Source organism: Rhea pennata, chromosome 2 (assembly GCF_028389875.1).
Source record: "Rhea pennata isolate bPtePen1 chromosome 2, bPtePen1.pri, whole genome shotgun sequence".
Taxonomy (NCBI): domain Eukaryota; kingdom Metazoa; phylum Chordata; class Aves; order Rheiformes; family Rheidae; genus Rhea; species Rhea pennata.
In genome coordinates this window covers 127982002-128006119 of record NC_084664.1, presented here as the reverse complement: position 1 = coordinate 128006119, position 24118 = coordinate 127982002, and the positions used below count along the sequence as shown (strand labels likewise).

Sequence of the window (24118 nt, the reverse complement as noted above, 5' to 3'; positions counted from 1 at the left end):
AATGTTGATGATGCTCTTAGTAGCGCTTACTTCTGTGAAATAGTCCATCATGGTGGAAAGATATCAGTGCTCTCTGTACTGTATAGAACAAGGTTCCTCAGTGCAAAATGGCTTTCATAGTTGTTTCTTAAATGCAGGGTGCTGAAAATGTCACAAAGCTTAAAATGCCCTCTATCACATTAAAATCAGCTTTCCTAAATAAAATGTTTTCTACAATGGAAAGCTATGTATCTTTAGTATTAATTATACATATTTTTTTCTGTTTTTTTTCTCAAAATATGTTTTGAGGACATTCAGACAGGTTTCTTATTACCAGAGCACTGCTGCATTATTAAAAAAAAAAAAAAAAAAAAAAAAAAAAGAAAGAAAGAAAAAGAAGAAGAAGAAGAAAAAGAGAGACAGAGCAATTATGAAAGAGCAGACACAAAGAGATTATATTATATTATATAGAGCCAACACATTGGTCTGCTCCTGTCAGTTCAGCCCTGTGACTATCTTGGACTTTGTGAAACACAAATACAGAAAGAAATTTCACTTCAGCTTGAAGGGATAAGAAAGTAAAGCAATCTTACTACCATATTAGATCAAGTATAGAGATTGAGCGATGCAAATAATATAAACCAATATTTAGTATCTTCCTGGGCTCCTATTGCTTTGAAGAATAAGAGGTTGTACGTGAAGCACAAAGGAGCTTGCTGCACTCAGGTGCTTATCTAACGCAGCATTAGTTGCCTTTTATTGAATTCCCCTAGAGCTGGGTTTCAAGCATTGCACAGATTTTTAGCACTGTGCCTTCTTTTTTAAAAAAATAGGTCATAGAGTTTTCCTTACCCACCCTGACATCCACACACACTCCTGTTGAAGGAGAAAAATTGCAAGATATCTTCACCAAGGTATATTCATTAAGGACAACAGAAAAACCGTGGAAATTGTTAAAAATGGGTTTGTTTGAGGTTAGGTGGAAAAAAACTTCCATTTTAAAGGGAGGTTCTAGTCTGAAACAAAAAAAGCATAAATTTTGAAATTTTCAGTAAAATAAAATGTAAATTCAGCTTCGATTTAGTAAATAGCCATGAGAAAATAGGTGCTAGAAGCCTAGAACACCCATTCAAGTAGCTATATAGAGAAGACAACACAAAAAAAGGGTTTTTGTAACATCTTGCTAGATGCAGAGAAATTTACTGGAAAGGAAATCTCTGCCAAATGTTTCATTTCAGTCAGTCCAAAAATGCCAACAACAACAACAACAAAAAAAATGTTTCACCAAAATTCTTATAACCTGTGCTCACTTATAATCTCTTCACAATAATCATTTATAATCGCTTTTCATGCCTCTCTCTATATATGAACACACATACAAAAACTTTAAGAGGATTCTAGGTTTCATTCAGGCCAAGTTACAGCAGCATCCTGCTCGATACAAAATAGGCTACCAAGCACTATAAATAACAGAATCTTCTTTCCTCCATCATCAAGTTTTGATCACAGCACAAGTTTAATACTGCTGTATGATCTCTATACAGTACCTTGGCGCTTTCACAGGCAAAACGGAAAGTTTTGCTGCAAAGTCAATAGGTCTCCTGAGATGAAAGGCAAGTGCCACAAGACCTTTTTTAATTGCTTTTCTTTGGCTGACTTTAACTACTGCTGTGGGCATTGCTGTGGGCAATGCTGTGGGATTTGTCCTCGCTATGACACTTTGGCCTTCATTGCCCACTTCACTGTGATGCAGGGCTTTTTTTTTGGCAGAGGACAGATGAAACAAATATAACAAGTGGCAACGTGAAGAAAATATAGAATAAATGTTTTATGTACATTGTGCAGATTCTCCAGCAATATGCCTCAGCAGAGCAATGCATATCTGAAGAGATAGACTCCAGAGAGGGTTTTTCTTTCAAAACTCCTACACTGTCTGTTGGACAAGAAATGAGCTGCTGTAGTTTATCCTTTTTTATGCCTTGCTTTTTGCATGCACTTGACTCTCTCCTTTCAGTAGTCTTTTAAATCCTAGTGGATTTGCCTCCATATCATCTTCTCTGTGCTAAATCCTCCACACTATGTACTTGAAACTATATCATCCCATGGATCTATTACCTTCAGGATGGGTGTAAGGCCTTTCTATAGAAAGAAAGATAGCCAGGGAGAGAGAGGTTTAAATCAGGTCAGCTAGGGAAAATTGCCGATTCTGGCTACAGTTGTTAATAGCACTAATTAATTTTGTTTAGAGCTAACTTTTAAAAATTACTTCAAATTAAAAATAATCCTTAAGTCATTCTTTTTCCAAAAATGCATGTTAAAAATAGAACATTTTTCAGGTTGAATTTTCCATTGCAACATTTTTAATCTCAGTGTTCTTTAGACATCTTCCCCCCCCCCCCATGTCTAAAGAAACTAGGGTGGTCTTTCCTTAAAGACATCTTAATGAAGACTTTTACTTTCATTGTTGGACCTGCTCATTCTTTTGTGGCTGTTTTACTTTGGAAGATCCTGTGGCAAAATCTGGCTATGGAAAAAAACACTTCCTGAGCAACTCATCGCGGATCAAGAAGGTTTTGCTGCAGTCAGATAGGGCAGGGCTTAGGAAAGTAGGGAGAGGAAAGTGAGTGCAATTATAGTAACTATAGGATGACAAGAAAAGAACCATTAATATGGAACAGGGCCTCCGTATTTGGCAAGTACTAGGTAGCAGAGTAACTCCTGTGAGTGTCTTCAGGAAGGAAAACTCAATCTTTTTAAACAAATAACAAACCATTTACAATTTTCAGTGAAAGATGTTGTCAGGATAAAGCTAGTGCTGACATCTGAGCATCACTTTGCCATATGAACCCTGGACCAGCATACGTATCACCCACACAGCTCACCAACGGCTCACACAGGCACAAGCAGCATTACTTTTACTCCTGACATCAGGGGAAGGATCAGGGAAACGTCACTCCTCTCGGAAACCTGGTGTTTGCATGGAGCCTTTGCCGTTCTGATGGTTTCAAACGCAGAACCGAAGCTGCTCAGTCACAGCCATCCCTTGCCTTAACAGCTCAAAGGGGTTGTTAAATGTTACAGCCTACTTGTGGTTACGCACCTCAGCGAGCAGCACACGCAATCACTCGGCAAGCCTCGAGGACAGGGTTTCACTGTGCCCAGTGCATTTTACAGTTTCTAATTAAACCCTAGATTACCTCTAGCTTTGACGATCTTCTTACTGCTTTTCCCTCCCCCCACAACTAATTTCAGGCTTTCGTGTTCAGTGAGATACAGGAATAGAAGCAAGTCAGCCTGCAGTCACCCTCACTTAAGAGAGCCGGTTACGAAAGTGTTTCCAAGTCACAGTTTACACCAAAAATCAGGACAATGTTGGAGAGGAATTAGCTCAATTTGCTAGAGCTGGCTGCTAAAATCATAGCTAGTTGCTAAACTGACTCTGAAAAATAGCCTCTGGGAAATTTGTGTCCCTTTCCACACTGCCTCCTCTTTCTGTGACCCAAACTGCCTGTCCTTAGCTTGACGTGTGACTTTTACTCTCTCTGCTCAGTCAGAAGCTGATCTGACTGATCTGGCCTTGCCTAATCCGGCCTAACCTGGAGCAAGGTGTTATGACTCTGGCAGCACATGTGGCTACAGCTGGGACAACTGGTACCCTACTTGCGCACATGCATGTGCTACTTACAAACCAATGTGTCAGAGCATTACCTTCTCATAGCTATTTTTGAATCACCTTTTGAATTCTTCATTTCTCCGAGTACCTCCTGAACCAAGCCCCTGAATGAACCTGCTGCTTTTGGCAATTACTTGACTCGTCTTTCTTCATGAGGGAGCCTCAGTCTATGTCTCAAATGTGTGAAGCACTTTGAGATCAACAGAGGTACATGCCAAGCAAAAAGCAGCAGCAGGCTGTGGTCTCAACCCAGAGGAGTCACTGCTTTGGGAAAATTTTCTGTTCTTAAATTATTCTGAGCTGGTTCAGCAAAAGATTGCTTGTAAAGAAGCAATGAAGAAATCCTCCTTCTGCCCCAAGGTTACAAGTTATTTTGTTAGACCAGATGATATGACAGCATGATTCTATCAGGACAAATCAAAGTTTACTGAACAAATCTGCGTTCTATAACCTGATTTATTGGTGCCATCTGCCAACACCCATGAACAGATGCTCTGGAGGACCTCATTAATGTGCAGTAATGACTGGGAGAAACCCACTGCAAATGACTGAATTTTAAAAGTTATCGAGTGTAGCAGGAGAGATAACAAACATAATGAAAAATTCTAGGAGAATGCATCCCAGTGTTCATTTTTCAGCTCCATTTTCCTGACAGCAGTACTTCACAGCATACTAATCTACATATGTGGGTATACGGTGTAAAAATAAACCAAACATTCGTATTTTTCTGATTTTGCTCCAGTCCTTTGCTACTCTATGTATCCCAGAAAAGAGAGCATTTCGGTGTTAACAGTCACATTTGCAGCTTAGCAAAATTAATGAGTCCTTCCTGATTGCAAGAATTCTTTTTATAGTTGTAGCCTGAGCAGTTCAAGTCTACCATGTCGTTAGCACTAATGCCTTTTTTAAAAAATGTTTTCCCCCCTCCTCTGCAGCTATTTCCAAGCTCTGTGTACTCTGAGGGCATGCCAAGGTAGAAGCAAACGACTTTGCTACTATTGCCACCGGCAACATTAATTTTGCATCCCCGTCTCTTCAAAAACGCAAGGGACCGAAATGAGATAACAGAAGCAAGAGAAACTTGTCAGGATGGGGATTTGAACGTGCCTCATTTCCAAGCAGGCGCGGGAGCAGTGGCAACGCTTGCCGCAGGCACTTGGGGACTGCTCAGGGCGGCGTGGAAACAGCCCAGCCTCCGGCCCCTCCATTCCCGAGTCCCGCTGCTGCGTCTGGCTGCCTCCTGGCCTCAGGGTTTTCCGAATTAAACATTCCTCTCTTAGGAGCTTCTTTAAAATTAGAAACTGAAACTATAGTGGTGGGGGTGACACTTCACTTTCTCTCTTAGCATCTATTATAAGACGCTGCTCTGCCCACACCAAGAGCGTTAAAATGCCTTCATCCCAACGTGTTCAGGGACGTGCTCTTAACAGACACTACTTATCCGAAATCTGGCAAAGCCATACAACCAGAGGACAGCAAATTTCAAATGTTGTTGCTATTTCAGGGGCCAAACTTGCACTCAGTGATCCAGAGCTGAAAGCCAGGAGGCCCTGATTGTACCAATCCTTGAAAACCACCCACTCCTGGAAATTCTCTGTGGAGAAACTATCACTGAGCTATTAATAAAATTTTACTAAGCTATTAATACAGGCTGTGGGAGATTTAATCCACCACAGGGACTGATTATGCAAGCTCAGAAGCATGAGGATGTTTTTATCCTCGATTTAAACGATCTTTTGCTTTAAACAGTTTTGTTTATGATTGAAATCTTCCAGAATCTAAGCGAAATTATTTTCATTCAAAGGGAATTATGCTTTGATCTGCATTAAACCAGGCAGTATGGTTCAGATTAAAGTGCATTTGGATGTCAGGATGTTTATTTACTTTCCTGACTGCAAAGAGTAGAATGTATGAAAGCGTTTTAGAGATGTTTGTGTCCAAAATCCAGACATCCCAAATCTAGAAATATGCTCTAACTTGTTTTTTGAGCTCAGATCATTTCTCTGTTAAGCTTGTTCATATGATTTGAAAACATTAGCTGTGAATCTCAAGCTAGACTTATTTCTAATTTTCATATTTCAAAGACAATTTTGTTTTTCTGCTGCACTTCAGTGTGAGGAGATGTACATCTTGAGTGTTGGAAAATCATTTTCATTTTTAGCTTTCAGTATGAAGGAGTTCAGAGAAACAAAACAGTAAAAGGTTTCTAATGCATCCAAAAGAAATAGATGTCGTGAAGGCAAGATGAAGCAGAAATAATGAAAAATTGTCTCTCATTCACCTCATAGCATTTCCTCCCAAGTTATTTAACAGAACATTATGTACAGGAGATTTTTGAGACTCAGGCTCATTTCATTTCAGAAAGCTCACAGACCAGGGGGTTCAGGAGGAGAAGAAATCAATGATCTCCATATCTTCTTCTGATCTGAAAGCTTGGAGACAATTTTACAATCTGAAATGACATGTTTTGAGGCCTTGGGCAGCTTCAGTATGGCACTCAACTCTTCATTTCTGTTTCTTCTTTGGGGGTGCTGTGGGGGGGGGAATCAATGAAAGGAGCAGAAGAAACACATGCAAAGTCAAAAAGACAAATCAGTCAAAAGAAAAGGCCCATCTCTAGCACTCCTTTCAGTCAATCATCAACAGTAACAACCAAAACCTGATATCTTGACAATTTTGTCTCTCTTTTGGCTACACCGTTTAGGAAAGGTGTAAGCATAGGTAGGTGTTTTCTTTTAGTTCACTTCAGGTCCCAGTGAAGAAGACCTGGTCCCATTCTGGGGTGACCAAACTGCTCAAGGTGATATCACACCTCCTTTTACTGTTTCTCCCCTCTCATTTCTCAGTAGCAAGTTAGCTAGGTTAACATCAGTTTGGAAGTATTTATTCATGCTGCAGTCACATCTCTGAGTGTCATGCAAATATGTCCAGTCTGATTTTCAGAAAAAATGACAATAGTATCCACAAATAATTAGATCAGTCCCCAATTGCTGTAGTTTCCTCACTGGTGCATTTATGCCATTGGAATGAAAAGTAAATATATTCTCATGATTGGGTAGAGTTTTAACAAGTAATCAGGTTAAGAAAAGGCTCTATGATCCCAGGGTCCTTTTCACAATAGGCTCCAAAAAATGTACCTCATTATAAAATACACCTTCCCAAGGAATCACAAGACATGAGAAATCAAAAGAGAATTCCTAAAAGCAAAAGCTCTCCAGCAGAAAATCAATTTCAGTTTCTTTCACCTTGCCCCAGGGAAAGCAGCAGAGACACTAAGTGGAGTGTGGGAAAGGTCTCATACATCTTACTGGAACTGCGTAAGACATACATACCTCCAGATGAGAGCTTTCCTTTCCAAGGCAACTCTGCTCTAATTAGGGACTTCTGCAAAATTGGTGTGTTGGGGTTCCAAACAGTGTCTCGATGATTCCCATATCAAATTTATTTAGCTTAAAAAAATCATACTTTTGCCCTTGCTCTAATTGACAGCCTTACAAATGCAGGTGGACTGAGGAATGAAAGTCAAACTGAGCTTACTCTGCTTAGAAAGGCAAGGAATAAAAATTAGCAAAAAGTTACACATACAAATTTTTTTTTTTTTCTTATCATCACACTGCCTTTTCAAGGTTCTTTGTGCACTTTAGGTGTATCTTCAGAATGAAAATAAAGCAGTTGTCATTAAACAAAATTGTTACACAAGCAGCTTTCCTGTAACACTTTATCCACTGATATACTAGACTGAATCTAGTTTATGCACTCAACAATCTAAGTTGAATAGACACAAATTTCACTTTCTATGTGAAAAAGTAATTACTTTCCTCAAAAAACTCTTTCCAGAGGCAGTCTGCCAATTTAAACCTCTGCCTGGTCCCTATGATTGTCATCATTCAGTCCATTTTGCATAAGATGGTATCATTAAGGCTGGAAACATATTCTAAGCTAAATAGATTCACCTTGAAAATGAAGTCTGACCGACATTTCCCTTTGAAGATTGTGATTAATGTGATCTGTATTTTCCAGTGAGAAGGAAAACAATTCTTTTTCATGTTTGTGTAAATCTCTACCCCTTTGAGTACCCCTGTGCTTCACATTTCTCATGTCTTTACTGTCCCTTGCTTCACATACAGGCTGTCTCTCCTACACTGACCTATGCATTTGTTATAGTGCAAAAAAAAATGAAGCAAAATGCAAAAGGTCCCAGAACTTCAACCCTAGGTCTATAGCTTTGGGGATGGCTCCTGCTTAAACAAATATGGAGAATAAAGTGGCTGAAACATTCTGATATTTCTTGATTAATATTTTCTGTTATCTGTTTTTGCCATTTTTTCCTAATGTTCCATGAAGAGCTTCAGTTCTTTACATTTTCATTCCCATGTAGGAGGAAAGCAACTGCTCATACATATGAATTTCCCATGAGTTGGGCATTCTTGGCTCTGGTCTAAAATCCAGTTTCAGGTCATCATATGGTAGAAAGTCACCTTTGGCTTTATCTCATGTTTTTGATTGTCAATGATTTTTCTAGGCAAACTTAGAATAAAGGCCAGATTCTCAGATAGTGTTTCTCATGACAGTTCTGTTGAATTCACTGCAACAGCAGTAATTTATATCAGCCAAAGCCATGTGCCTAAATTCTGACTAATATCCCAGTAACAATGGGAACAGTCTTTTTTCTCTAGAGTGAATGAGCAATAACAGATCTTACCAGAGCATGTGTCTCCCTTAAAAGGCCCAGTTTATAGTTTTCTGGAATACAAAATGGGACCACCTGTTATGTTATTGAGCCTGGCCTCCTACATACTGAGCAGCCACAGTTTTGCAACAGTGAATCAAAAAGACTGATATTTGTAATGACTTCAGTTAAACTGACATGTTACAGATTACACCACTCTATCGCAAGAGACAGAAGTAGCACTTAAGGCCTGTGGCCCCACACAAACACTAAGTGTATTTTGAGATGACTGCTGTGGTAATGCATGGCCTGTGCTATAGAGGAGTGTAAAGGGTCCTGCCAGTCTGACTTGGGTAAGGATGGCGCTTAGAGGTGGCAGAACACAGATACGGTGCTAAATCTGGGGAATAATTTGACCTTGAAGCTGTACCAGGCAGGTGTGTAAGAGGATTTTCCATGTCACTTCACAAATCCACCTCATTTCCTCATCAGTCGTGCTCAATCTCTGATTCTTCAGAAAAAGGTGAAAGAAAGCCCCATAATACCCTACAATATTTTTTTCTTTTTCTTTTTTTTTTTTTTGGGGGGGGGGGGTGTGGACATGACCACTGCCTCAGTCCTGAAGCAAAAGCTCTGAAGGAAGAGATCTGATTATAATCTTTTTTTAAATGGGTTATGAGCACTCAGAGGCTGATGCAGGCTTTGTTAGGGTTGCCCTTCGCCAGGGAGAGGCAAGCGATTCTCCTATCTCTGGATGTGTGTTTGCACATAGGAACAGTGACCATTCTACTATTTATGCAAGTGAGAAGATACTGACTGACTGACATTTGTTAGATGAGACTGTAGGTACAAAATGCCTGTCACAATATAAGGTAACCTTTAAAAACGCGCCAGCAACCTCCTCTTTTATTAACTGCGCCACGCCGCCTGAGCGGAGTAGGATGCTTTTGCAAACACCTCCCCGGGAGGACGCTACCTGAATGTTAATGCAGGGGGTGTTTGTACAAAGCCTCGTAGCAAGCACTTGGCTCTGCCAGTTTCCATGGTGCTGTCATGGTGCTCTCTCGCGACACCTTCACTTATCAGCATTTCCCACCCATCCTCCTCCCCATAATACGCTGCTCACTCACCCTGAAAGGTCAGCCATTGTAATGATGATTTTAGCAGGAGGGAGGCGGGGAGGCAGAAGGGTGAAAAGGTGAGCAGTGTGTAGCAACGTGCGTGGGAACTGGGGACTTGCGTTATGCAACACAATGAGAAATTAGAAAGTTTCCCCTCAAGGGAGCTATGTTCATCAGTGCTGCCTCACTTCCCATCTTGGCAAAGTCACATGCCCTGATGGAGTTAAAAATGTTCAGGCAGAGTGTCTGGAGAGTCTACTTTAAATCATCAGCAATTGATGTGCTAGTGCATGGAGAGGAGAGGGGACTGTGCCTGCTAACAGAAAAAAGTGATGTAAGCGTTTCTTGGCTTCTTCCTCTTTCTGTCTCCCTCCTGCCCCCTCCCAACCAAGCCCAGTGCTCATTAGCTGTTGCAGATGGTAAGAGGCAGACTTCTTCCTCTGACTTTCATCCTATTGACTGCCTGACTAAAGCACTGCATCTATTAACTGGCTTCCATTTCTTTCTTTCTGTAGGACAGCTTTCCTGCCCGTTTTGGAGGAGTCCATTTTGTCAACCAGCCCTGGTACATCCATGCCTTGTACACACTAATCAAACCATTCCTCAAAGACAAGACAAGAAAAAGGGTAACTGGAGGGGTGGGGTGGAGGTGGGGGGTAAGATGCTCAGATCTGGAATGACTGTCTGCTTTCTTTGCTTCCTCCTTCTCTTCTTTGAATTTTTTTTAAGTTGCTTCTGAGAATTGCAGCTATTACTAAGAGTTTAGTTAGAGTTTGTGATGGTCTGATTGAACCAATAACTCGACAGAGGTGGGTATTTCTCAGAATGTGAGCCAGGCAGAGAACTGCAATCACTAACAGAGAGTAGATACCATTTAATGGGACATATTACTGGGCAGAGAGAATGGGCATACTGGAGGCATTACCAGGCATGGCTGAAGTCACCAGCAGAGGGTGAAACTTCTGCTCCATGGAAACTCTTTCAGTGGGAGTGAAATTTCCTTTCTTTGCTTCTTCAGCAAGTTGACTTTGACCATGTAATTTCCACAAGAAAATGTCTCACTGGTTTCCACAAGAATGTCCTTGCCTTTAGCCTGTTTCCTCACGCTGAAGAAGTAGGCCTTCCCTGCCAAAAAGCATGTGACTTGTTGTCCTGCAGGCTTCTTGTCCGTTTGTTCTCTCAAGTCTATGGAACAAACTCTGGGTCCTCTCTCAGGAGGACCCAGAACTTGCGCTGGGGTATGTCTGATGCAAATCCTGCAGGCTAAAGACAGCAGAGAACACAGAAGCAGAGATAGATGACAACCGAAGCAGTGTGGAATAGCCCAGCAGAAGCATTGGGAAACATCAGCCGCTGGGTGCTGAGCTGGGCTACATTCTCAGTAGCTGAGGACATATTCTTCACATTTTCTTTCTGTAGGTTCCACTACTTCCCTTTTCTTCTCACCACTCTTTGTACAAGTCTCTATCCTCTTATAGCAGTGGTAATCAGCTATTATCCCTGACTTTTATGTTCTCTAATCTGGTACTTAAGAAAGTGGGATTGTCATGCACCAAAAGAGAGTGAATCAGGATTTTAGGGAGTGTTTAGAGCACCAGCCTAATTCTTCACCTACACACACACCTATACAAAGTTAATCCTCCTCCTCTCCCCTGCCTGAACGCATGCTGAGTACTTTGAAAATTCCCACCTGAAACTGCAGAGTCAACTAATGGCACTGCACACCTCATTAGCGTCATTATTATCGTACTTACTGATGAAAGGAACTGATGATGACCTTGAACTCTCTCTTTTCTATTTTTTAAAGATCTTCCTCCATGGTAACAATCTGAACAGCCTTCACCAGCTAATACACCCTGAATGCCTGCCCTCTGAATTTGGGGGGACTCTTCCTCCTTACGACATGGGAACGTGGGCTCGAACGTTGCTCGGGCCCGACTACAGTGATGAGAATGAATACACTCACACCTCCTACAATGCAATGCATGTGAAGCACGCGTCCTCCAACCTGGAGCGGGAGGCCTCACCCAAGCCCATGAAAAGGTGAGTTCTGCTTTTGAAATCATCTCTCATTTGGCTTTTCTATCAGATTTGGCATAAAACTAACAGGAAGGGCTCATCTGGCTCTGAAAGAGGCCACAGCTAATTTGGCAAACACTGCCAGTGCTTCAGCCCAAACTGCCACCACAATATGGCAGGAGAAAGGAAGGCCTCTCTGAGGAGCCCTAATTACTTGTCTGATTACTGATGACTGTGAACAAAAACAAGGGAAATTAATGAGCCCCTGCACAGAGTATTACCTAAAGTATATCACAGTGAAATGCTCTTCTGTATGACATAGCATGGCCACAGCATCACTTAAGGCCTGTTTTTTATTAGCTGCTCTTGCTTTGGTGCCTGCTGACCCCGGTTGCTAATGATGATGGTTTTACCTCCTTGCGAATGCAGCTTTTGTGCGACGAACACCACTGCCCTCTAAAGGAGAAATGGATTAGTCTCATCCAGGCACTTCTGCAGCCACTTTGTCCCTCCTGCTCCCCGCGAGCCCAGAAAAGCTACTTTAGCGAGCAAGATCTCTGGTTTAGTGATTGTGCGTTCGGCTCTGAATGCTTAAAATTGTAGCTCTGGAGACGACAGCCCCGGCCATTTGCACTGATCGTGGGGGAGGGAATGAGGAGGGGATGATACCCGGCGCAGCTCCCTGAGGGTGGTGGCTTTCTGCGCGGCACAGCAGGGCCGGTGGGCAGGCCCCGGAGCGATGGCCGGGCTGGCTGCTCGCCTCCGCGCAGGGCAGCCGGAGACACGGCGCCGCTCGCTGTGACAGGCAGCCGCCGTCACTTCGTCACAGCAAAATCAAACCTGACAAGGCAGATGAGCCATAATGTCACGCAATTAATTTTAAGAGTCTTTTGTCTTCCAAGGCAGAGGGGAGACGTTCCGGCGTCGCAGCTCCTGCCCAGGTTGGCGCGACTCCGCGCTGTTCCGGCCGCAAAGCGAGACCTCGCACCGAAACAGCCGACGTCGGGGCCGCGAGGCTGCGCGTGTACGGTCCTAGCGGGACCGTGGCCTCAGCACGGGGAGAGGTGGCTGTCTGCGTGCGCAGCGCTTCTCCCCGCTGACTCCCAGGCAGGACCAGGGGGGCCAGGATGGGTTTACAAAGCCTGTCTGGAAAAACCGCTCCGGAGAATTGGCTTTAAAATAACTTTTTTGACAGTTTTAGCAATGAAGCACATTGAACGATTTTAGCCAGATGTAAACTAACTATTTCTTTATTATGAAGGTGCAAACAGAGAGTGTATAATTTATATAGCTTCATAGAAAGAAATCTGCATAATTTTTAGTTCTGAAGTATTAAGAGCTGTTCACAGGTTAGTGGCAAAGCTTTGCTGAGGATCAGATCTTTGGCTGCAAAGTGAGGTTTCACTGAGCCTTCAGGGGAGAACCTCGGCTTGAAAATGAGTTCAGTGCCAGAAAACCCTGCCTCAAGCCAAAGCCTTCTTTTGTAATCTGCTCACTAATATAAAAGTGCATTAATGTCAGTATGGCAAGTGGATGAATCTAATTTGTCATGTTGCCTCTGGGCAGACCAGATCTAACTTTTACCCTAATTTTGTTACTCGGCAGTTAAGTGAACCATCTGATCTTGTATCCTGTGGTCATTTCTAGCCGTTAGAGGTGAAAAGTTCACTGTTTCTACAGATTTTCACCTATGATTATCTTCTTTGCTTCCTCCTCCTCTGAAATTGCTTTTTGACCCAACTTAAGGTAAAAGATTGTACTTAGGAAGCGTAATTACATGCCTTATATGCATATAAGGCCTATTAAGAGGTCTACAGACTTTTACCAGTATTAATTTTCTTCGTATCCACTTTCTGCTAGTTCTTTAGGTTTCTACAGCATCTAACATAATGAGGGGCTCAGGTCATGGCTAGGGTTTCCTGATACCCTTGAGAGGTTCACGCTAGGCATCTAAGCATCTGTGATCTCCTATCATTAGTCTTCATCTTAAATATAATTTGCTTTCAATAGTCCTAGCAGTTTTGCCTTTATTAAAGCAGTTTTGCCCTTCCATTAAAAATCTTTCCCCTCCTCCTCCACACACATCATGAAAACTTCTAAAATCACGAGCAAACATGAAATATTTCTATGCAGAGATGTTCCTTTTAACCAAAAATGTGGCTGACCCTTCTCTTAGCCTGTACATTCCTCTGAAAGGGAAGTAATGAAGACTGAGCCTTCTCGGGTTTCTCTGTTTGAAGGACAAAAAGCCTTGCTGAACAATTATGGGTCCTTTCCTGTTGGACTTCCTATCCCTGCAGAGGTTTCCTCTGAGTGATCTCTCCAAAGAGCCAGGTAACAGCTGCTGCACGAGGGGGCAGTGTTTCTCCAAGGTGGATTTACCCAGGGATGGTAAATCCAGCTTTATCCCCCCGGAGCAAGGCCAGGAGTGTTTTCCTGGCATTAGAGCCTCCAAAATCCTAGTCCAAATCACAGCAAATCTGAAATATAGAGTAGTTAACTGTGGTATCTGGTGATATATATAGGCAAAATTAGGAAAGGAAGCTGCAGAGCGCACCCTACACCTAGCAAGAGATGCTCACCCTGAGCACAAGCTACCTACTCAACGTGCAATATCAAACTTAAGCCATTTTCTGTGTCAATTTTAGTATCAGAAATACTGAGAAATCGATATAGGAATTACAGATCTGGAAGAAAAACACCAGGAAATGGAATCAGAAAACAACTGATCTATCTACAAAATAATTTTATAGATTTGTAATCACTTACTTTATGTTCAAAAGTGAATGCAATGTTCACAGAGGAAAAAGGGAGCAGGGTATTTTCTGGTCCTGAGTGATGCTGACCTCAAGTTATCACCTGAAAACTATCTATTAAAATGTAGACCAAGAAAAAATACCGCACCAAGAAGGGAGGAATGGAAGTGAAACAGGTACCAGTTTGTGCTTTGGCTTCAGGACTGAAAGTAGCGTTTTGGCTCCCATAGCCGGGGAAGATGAGTACAAAATGAAACAAATTCAGGTGAGAGCTGCGAGCAGGGTCAGGAGAATAGAGAGCATATTTTTACAGAGATACTGTAGAAGAGAGTGGTTTGTGAAGCCTCACAGAGCAAAGGCTGAAATAGATGTGATTGATTGCTCTATAAATACAGGAGGGGAAAAAAATGGGGTGAGAGAAGAGCTGTTTAAGCAAATGGACAACACAGGCATGGGAACAAATGGGCATAACTCACCAAAGTATAGTTAGGCTGGAAATTAGCAGAAGTTTGCTAGCAATCAGAGGAGTGAGTTACTGAAACACGAGTTAAAGGTTTTATATGAGGTGGTTACCATAGGTCACAGGAGACTTGACTTGGCCCTCAAAGTCTCATTAAGTTCCGATTTCTGCAGCTCTTAACAGCAATGAAACTAGAATGCTATTTTCTTCCCAACCACAGGCAAGGCTGTTTTTTCTCTGTGCCTTGAAATTGCACAAGATTTGTTCTTGAACAAGACTCCCTATTTTCTTCAGAGAGCAGAGTCTTTATCAAGGGGGAAATCACTGAAAACTACCACTGACTCTAGCTTGTAACATGATCTTGAAAATCTTGAGATTTGACAAATTTCTGAAATATGGAAATGTCTTTAATCAAAGCCATTTGCAATGCTCTTTTGACCCACCACTGGCCACATGAAGTTCCACAGGGAAAAAATCAAAACAGTGGAAACTGCACTCCCATCTGCAGAAATTATCTTACAACCTGGGAAAAAAAATCCCAGAATCCTAGCATTGTATGAGCAGATGGGAAACAAAGCAAAATAGCTGATGACTCCAGCTAATGAGTCTTAATGGTCAGGGGGAAAAAAAAGCAACAATAATGAAATCTATTCAGAATATATCTGTTTATTCAGATTCAGCTCAGTGAAGTTTGAAATGGGCAAGGTAATAAACATGCAAACTAGCATTAATACAGTAAAAGCACAGTCAGTTCAAACCAACAGTGTGGCCACATTGGTTTTATAATCATTAAAGCAGCAAGGGCAATAGCCACTGTTATGTCTCTAAGGAGAAACTTACCCTGCCATGGGCCATCTCTTCTGAATGGTCTGCATCCACTCAGGGAGCATCTCACTTGCTAGCTTTGGGATTTGAAAGCTGTGTAAATGGTGTGAAAATTTGGAGTGCAGAGACAAAAAACCCCACCTCTTGTAGCTGAGGCCAAACTTCCTGTGAGTCCTGATGGTCTGAGGGGGCCTTGAGTTGGTTTAATCCACAGGGAGCTAACACAAAAAGCAAAGCATTTGTTTAAAGCGCTCATGACGGCTTTTGTTTGAGCTGTTGTTTTTTGTAACAGCTGGTGGTTTTACCTGGGCATGTAATGTCATGGATAGTTAGAGGGAACAGTTAAGCCTAGCAGTTAAAGAGTTGGAGCCTGCTCTCATCAAATCCAATAGGGCATGTCCTTTTGGGCAACTGTGGTGTGAAAAAGGTTCCTTTGGGCACCAAAGCGCAGTGAGCAACCATCTTCAACTGGAGAGACTGGTTTAGTGACTGGGTAAGATTTTAAGGAGCTCACTTCTTTGAAGAGTTTGCCTTTACCCAAGTGTCACCCAACTCTGACATTTGGGTCCAACGGCAGCAAGTAACTTGCAGCAACATCTTACTTCTCTGTGACTCTCTTTTCTTTACAAGCCCTGCCTTTCTGCAGCTGCATCTGGGTTGCCTCTTCATTTCTGAACTTGATCTTTGGTCCAAGTGATCAAGACGGTTCTCTGTCTTTGTTTATTCCTAGCCCAGTAGTCGGCACAGCTGAGTCTGACTGCGCCATCTCTGCTCTCTCAGATATCAAGGCAGTGCTCTCTTGCAACATGCAACCAGTGCAAACAGGTCTGGAAACCTAGTGCAATTTGCAATTTCTCTGTAGGGAAAAGAAATTTTATGTAACAGCTACATATATATTCCTAGCCAAACAACTGGTGTTGTTTAATCAAATCTACTTAATCAAAATTTAACTAAACATAACTTTTATCAAAGTTGTAGTTAAAATTATTCTTAGAATAAGGAACATTCTCGTCCCCAAGTCATGCTCCTCAGAGACTCAGGAAATTCAGAGTTAGGGTGAAACTTCTACAGTATAACCAATCACACCTACTGTGAAAATATGCAGCTGATGCATCAAGACACCATCTCTTTTTCCTTCCATGAAGCAGAAACTTAACCCCCTAAAGATACAGCAATATGTCTAGTGGATCGTCAGAAGCCCCTTTATTCGGTGTCTGGTCTGCTGAACCATTTTGAAAATACAGCTAAAAAGCTGTTGGAACATTTAACCTGATGTTGTTGAGACCAGAGCATGTAGATTTTTATGTCCCTAGATTAGAGTGAAATGAGTTTAAAACATATATTAGGTTTTGCCATTATTACTTCCTGATGTGTGTATTTTCAAAAGGACTGATTTTCAGATGAACTTTTTGCTAATTGTTGTTTTTCTGAAACAGGATCCTGCTCTCAGAAAGAGGGTGCCACAGCTGGTACACACAAATGCCAGTTGGAACGCTTTCAGACTCAAAAGGGGCCATTTGTGGGTGTGACTTATGAAGGGCTTTTATTTATTCAGACTAGTTCCTCCATATGCCCAGCTGGGCTGTGCAAGGCAGACCTTTCTAGTTGTTATCCTTGGTGTGACCTTAACGTTCTGCCACCATATGTTTCTGCTTTTATGGGTCATGTTTTATGCCGGTTCACAGTCAGCACCAATTTACTGCAGAAGTAGTAAAATGCCAGAAAATAAAAATCAGTATGAAAACGTGTGAAAACAACTCACTACCCATGGACACCACCTGGGTTGCTCTGCTCGTAGCTGGGATGGACTGTTCCACTTCTACTGAGGGAGAAGGGAAATATTCCATGCAGGCATTCAGGTAAAGCATCTACTCGTAACATGTAAGACCTAAAATGCAAGAATTATATTCATAATTTTATTAAGAATTAGTTCAAACAACAGAGAATTTCTTAATACCTCTGTGCAAATGCTTTTCCCATATGCAGGTTATGAATGAGATGGGTTTTAATAACAAAGCAGGTGTTCCAAAGACATGCATAGCATAGTAATGCATGCACTGTATAGGAACACAGATTATTAGCTGCGGGACAGTTTCACAGATTTAGATTGGAATTCTGCTAATGCATCAGAAAGAAATGAAAAGGATTTGCCACAGCTTCCCTGGGAAGCTGCGTGAGAACTCGCTGATGAATCAGAAGTGAGAGAGGCCAGGAAGGAATTCAGAGCCACAACTAAACCAAACACAAGAGGGATAGGTAGCTTGGTGCTGGGAGACCCCTGGGACAGGGCAGGAAATCCGTCTCTCTCTGAGGGTGTTAATAACATGTTTTTCATCTGTTTACCACACCAGTGATCAGGGCAGTATGAAGGTGCACATACCTAGACAGTAGACTAGAGGTGGGAATGGTAGAAGTGGTTCTGTTCAGGTGGCCTAAAACATTACATTGTAAATTATGCCTCTAGTTGGCTATAAATTTACCAGAAATTTAGTATTTTAGACGACAGACATGACACTTAATAAAACAAATAATAGCTTTTGCAAAGCATGTCTTTTGCTGCCCTGTGAAAATCCACCTAAATCTATCCATGGTACAAGTGTTTGAAAAGGCTATTCACACATGTTCTCTAGAAACATACTTAATTTTAGCATTTAAGGTCCCCAGCTTGGTCTCCCAGAATAAGTTCGTTTAGCTCTGTCTCACTGTTCAATGCCCACAGTGTCCCTCTCCTGGCTAGGCCATCAGGTGCAGAGGTCTTTCATAACTATACCTTTTACTTGTAACCACAACTTCACTCTTCTCGAGGCAGGCTTGTAACAAGACATGGGACCTGTGAGCAGGAAGACTGACCCTCTTTGCTTTCAGAGCTGCATCCTCCCTGTTATTGGTGTGCTGCATTGAGGAGCCTAAGGTTCAGTGAAGAATTGCCTAGGACACCGGGAAGGGGGCTCACTGGGATGGAAGCAATATGGCTGATCGAAAGATGGGGGAGGAATAAAGGAGTGGAAGCAACAGGTCTAGGAAGCTCACACGGTGGGCAAAGAAATGGGAATGAGTAATGGGAGGTCTGCTGGAGACCGGGAATGATCCTTTAGTTAAGTCTGTTGGATGCATCCCTGGGGATGCTGTTCTCCATCTATGCTCGAGCTCCTACATAGGCCAGGCAAGTCACTTAAACCCAACTTCTTCCAGATGGTGAAACTGTGTATTGCTTGTTTTCAGTCTGCCAAGCTATAGACTCTGGGGTCTAATTTCCAGAAATGCTCAGCACTCACCTGCAACTGAAATCAATGGGATATGTGCTTTGAACATACAAACTGCTGTATAATGCTGAGCTCTCCGCAAAATCAGACCCTAGGCACTAGAAAATGGGTACCTTGCATTAGAGGAATATTTGGACCTTAATCTCTTGGAGTCTCAGCTTTCCATGTGCAAAGTGGAAATAAAAAATCCTTGCAGTACTGCTATGGATGTAAATGAATTAGCATTTAAGAGGCACACAAGTACTGTGCTGATGAACTCCACAGAAAAGCTCTGGAGGGAATTAACAAAGGCTATCCTCTGAGCAGGGCTTGAATAATATGCAGCGAATATGTCACAGAGCTACACCGAACCACAAGGAGAAAGTAAAATAAATAGCCACTTATTAACTCAGCACTGTCTACCCTAAGCACTGAGAGAGGCAAGAGTCCTTTGAGAAAAAACAGTACGTGCTCCTGGAACTGGGTCGTAATGCAAAGGTCATAACACCCCCACACACAGGGACTGAGTGAATGCTGCTCTGACAACCTACATTTCAGCTTTTCCTGCTGTTTCAGTGCTTGACTTTCCAACCTAAAGAGTACATCTGCAGAGTCGCTTTTGCAGTGCTGTTCCCACTAAGAACAGGAAATCTGTGATGTAGGACCTGGGAGTATGAAGACTGACCCCCTTTGCTCTCAGGGTTGTATCTTCCCTATGGTTGGCATGCCACATTGAGGAGACTAAGATTCAGGGAAGAACCATCTGGGATGCTGGGAACTGGTGTCATGGGGATGGGAGCAACAAGGCAGACTGATAGATGAGGCAGTAGTAAAAGACAAGTGATTGAGCCAAGGGATTGGAAGCAGTTGGGCTAGGAAGCACATGTGATGGACAAAGAAATGGAGATGAGTAGGAGAAGTGGGACTGGTGGTGAGGACTGTCTGTGTGCATGTGTATGTAATATTCATAAAGTGGGAGAAGCAAAATTTCTTCAGCATTTTGGCCTTTATTTCCTTTGCTTGGATATCATACTCCGGATATTTTTTAGTAGCTGTTTCTGAATCTGCTGTGAATCTGCTGACTGCTGTTGTTTTGTTGTCTTTATTCAGCTTCATCACTAGGGCTATCTTTTGATGTATGACATATTGCACCCTAGGGGCCTAAGGGTCTTCCAGGAACTCCTGGTCGAAGCAAGTGCCCTGATTTTCTTTATGTGAAAAAGAGTGTGGAGAAGTCAGTCTACAGGAAAGGGATGAAGAGAATAAGCACCTACCCACACCTTTCCCGACCAAGGCAAGACCTTGACGCAGGAACTCTAAAGCACTTGGGAGCAGGTTTATCAGGCACATCTGTACTGATAAAAGAGAAAAGCCAAGGGCATGAACCTTAATTCCAACATCAGTGGTACAGATTGACTCTTGTCTGTGTTGCTCAGTGAGTGCCTCTAATAGAGGAGTCTTCATTTGCACTGCATAGCACCTGGATCTTTCTCTCCTCTGAGCCTCAATAGCTATATTGTCTGTATGTCTTATGCCAAATGATTGAGCATTTTTGTGCATTTTTGTGCTTCAACACATCTGCAGTAAGCTGAGAGCTGTGTCATAGCCCACCAGAGAATTATTTTTATTTCAAACACCAAAGGATATGTTCTGCATTCCCTGCGGTGTGTGATAAAGGATTGGAGCGTATGTGGTAGGAGGCTGTTGAGGATTCACAGACAACTAGGACAGGGTTAGAGCCAAACGTGGTGTAGTGTCATTCATACTGGTTTTTGGGTGCAGATCCTGCAGTAAGATGTCATTGACCTGTGCCTAGGGTATGCTGTGGGAAGAAGTAGCTGGAGCTTGCCTTCAGGAGAGAGCAAGGAGTGAGCTAGCTGGTAAGCAGTCTGGAGGATGAGGGGTCCTGTGGTGGAGTACACTCTGGCACCCATCTCTTTACGAGTGTAGATGTACTCATAGTTTTCTCTTCATACATGCTGTTAAGCAGAGGTCTGCAGTCCTGGTCACTTCCAGTTTTGACGTGACTACTCAGACACCTCTCCCTAGATGTGCTAACCACTGTGGAGAAAGATGGTCACTGCTTTCACATCAGCTAAAAAGCCAGATCCTGTTTGGGAAGCGCAGCGGTTATCACCATTTCTGTTGTTCTGTAGGACGAAGCACTGGACGGGGAGTTTGGAGGCCTGTGTTTTAATCCTGTGTCCTCTCCTGTGTAGGTGGATCACTTAATAAAGTCAGTTCTACACCCCTAGGAGCTGAGGCTAGTTCACATCTTTGAAATGCTATGGTTGGTGTACCAAAGTCATCTCTGCTGACAGGTCTTCATGGCACAGTGCTGCACTGTTAATGTAGAGCTATGAGCCAGTGAAAGTGCAGAAGCTGCAGAGTTGAATTAGCAAGAGATTTCAGCAGGGCTTATTAGCCTGGGCAGAGAGCCACACTTCACGGCTTCTGCACTGAAGTTGATGCCATGTTGAGCAGAGCTTGCCTGCATCTGTCTACACCACCTGTGGGAACATACCCATCTTTCAAAATGTGTTGCCCATGCATTTCATTTTCAAGTGTTTTCATTACTAAAAGAGTAACTTTTATCACAAAGACTTCAAGTCTGTGCATCTTCATTGATTCTGTTATTGTGGGGTGGGGGAAGTACTTTCTTTCCCCACCTGATAAGCATATGTTCTTGAGGTATGTTGGAAAGCACACTCTCAGATGCTGCATCCTATTATATAGTCCGATAGAAGGTGTGGAGGGGAGAAAGAAGTGTCCCTCAGACTTTGTCAATAAAAAATTCATGGCTTTGATTTAAAAAAAGGTTGTTTTCTGTACTTATTATGCTCTGTAAATGGGGTGAATGATTGGGAGATGAACAGCCCTGAGGTGCTGGTGAAATAGGAAAGGAATTAGAGGGAAATGAGCAGATGGGAGGTGAGAGGTAGATGAATAGAGTCACACAACGTGATCTGATTTATTGGTTACAGTGTGTCACTTTGAGAGGCTTGAAGCCTCTTGCACTTGGAAAGAAAAGGCCACCCTCCTTTTTCCTCCACAAAACTGTCCAAACGAAGCCCAGCACAAATGTAACATATCTTTGCTCCTGTGAGCTACAGCACATCAGCATTGCTGTAGTGAAAAGAAGCATAAAATGAGGGATCAGAGAACTGCGAGTTGGCCTTTAAGGCAAGCATGTCATGATGGACTGACAATTGCTGTTAGCTCAGTGTTGGGTTTTAGCATTTTATTTTTTACAGGAAACAAAAGTGATACCCAACAGATGTCAGTTTCTATGAGCTGATTCACTTTTGCTGCAGTCTGACAGGAGTTTTCTGAAATCAATGCAGCTAAAAGGCCTTCATCCTGTCTTTTTGCATGGTTTTTGACTGAATTTCAGGTAATTGCATTGAAATGACCACACACATATAAAGCCATCTGCCACCTAGATATTGATGTAGATACATAAACATGCAGTGTTGTCATTTGAAAAATACGATTGACCTACTGGAGAAACAGCTGGGGTTTGTTGATTTTCCAGACTTCTAAATATTCTTGCTGAACAGTAAAACCACCATGGAGGTTTTGATTGACACTTTAAATGGAGCACATTCACATGGTACCCACGCTTCAGGAGTGAGAGTGAGAATTCATTTCTCTTTCCATTTGGGTTTTTTTCTCCTAAGCAAGGTTAACTAGCCTGGGAAATTAGACCCTAGATAAGTCATTGACTTATCTGTTATCCACTTAGCCCTGGCTCACAGCGCTCATAATACATTTTTACAGCAGCTAGGTCTCCTGCATGCATGATGTTAACTACAAATATATAGAGGGTTTGCCAGGGCAAGGCCTTACACAGTAACTTTATCTATATGATTCAAGCAACTGTTCATTTGTGCCAAATTTTAACTCAACCAGCTCCCCTGCACTCAAACATTTTCCAAAACCAGCTATTGGGCAGCTATTGGGGAAAAGGAGAAAGCCACAAGGTTAGGAATTCAGAAATATTCCCTTATAATTCTAAAGCTCAGGCACATGCAGAACATGCACCATATTTCAGGTGAATAAGCAATTCAAAATATGTGTGAGGCAGTTCTGGCTACATTATGTAGAAAATATTGCCTCAAATTGTAGAATATGTTCCACTTGGTGTTAATAGCTAAATATTCATCAGAACAAGGACTAGAATATAGGTATTCTATAAACAAATGGGGACCTTAAGTCACTGGATTCTATGCTTTAAATATCTTTAAGTTTTGAGCTGATTTTACTGCAGTATTATTCAAAAGATATATGGTTAGAGTCAAACGGAAAAATCATATAGCTGCTAAATTACTAGTTTTTTATCTCATGAAGACTACTGACTTCATGACATGCTACGCTTGACACTTGCTGTATGACTGTACCTGTCATATTCTAGTACACAGGCTTATTGCAGGTACCCACTTCAAAAATGCCAGTGAATTCTATCTGAAATTTTCACTGCATCTAAATCAATTAAAAAATAAACCCACACAAATCCGAACACCATCCATCTGGTTCAAAGCACGGCTCCTGGTCTTTAATACCTTCTTAACTTCTGTTTAAGCCTAAAATATAGTGTCCACTGGCTTGATAAAGTAGACACAAACTGAAAGACCTTGTGCAAAGTCACAGGCTAGACTCTGGCAAAGCAGCCCCTGTAGTACTTTCCATGACATGGAATAGGATAATACTGCAATGAAGGAAAAAAAAATCCTATTACGAACTTACTTAGACTGCTCTTTAGCAAGCACCAAGTGTTGTGAACTCTGACAGAAAAATAAATACTAAGGGCATTTTAGGGAAAAAAAGTCAACAATGAGACATATTAGATACTGAAATTTATTTTATATTAAACTGAAAAGGCATGATTTACCATACCAGTAGGACAAAGGTCATCTGAAGTTGTACTATTATAACGAGCAATCAGTGAACACTATAGACTAATCTTAAGAGAGGTAAAGTCTCCAGGGATGGAGAATGCTTTCCACTTTTTGGAGAAAGCAGATTTTATTCCTGTGAACAAAAACAACAACCTTCATAAACTGCTCCCGTTTCTGTGCAGATCTCACCTTGAGGGTGATTGAGAATCTGGTTTGATCAGTTGACTATAAGGACTCAGTGCAGTGTTCTGCTTTGGCCAGCTTCATACTTCTCAGTTTAGCAACAATTTCAGGTAATTTTTACATGGAATATGGTTCAAGATTCTGACTCTGACTCATGCTAGATGTATTGACATTAACAGGTACTAATATGATCTGAAATGCATGCAGGACCAGTCAATTTTACCAACTCTTGATTTTGAGGTAATGCGCAGGTCCCACTTTTCAGTGTGGATGGGAGGCAGGGAACATGATTA

At 42.0% G+C, this 24118-nt stretch overlaps 1 protein-coding gene across 1 annotated transcript in view; it reads left to right on the top strand.

Moving 5' to 3' along the window:
* Positions 1-24118, top strand: part of CLVS1 (clavesin 1) — a 92607-nt gene that overhangs the window by 62405 nt on the left and 6084 nt on the right. Inside the window, exons 3-4 of the mRNA XM_062570330.1 lie at positions 9958-10068; positions 11250-11485. Of these exons, the coding sequence (XP_062426314.1) occupies positions 9958-10068; positions 11250-11485 (347 nt within the window). The remainder of the gene's footprint in view (positions 1-9957; positions 10069-11249; positions 11486-24118) is intronic.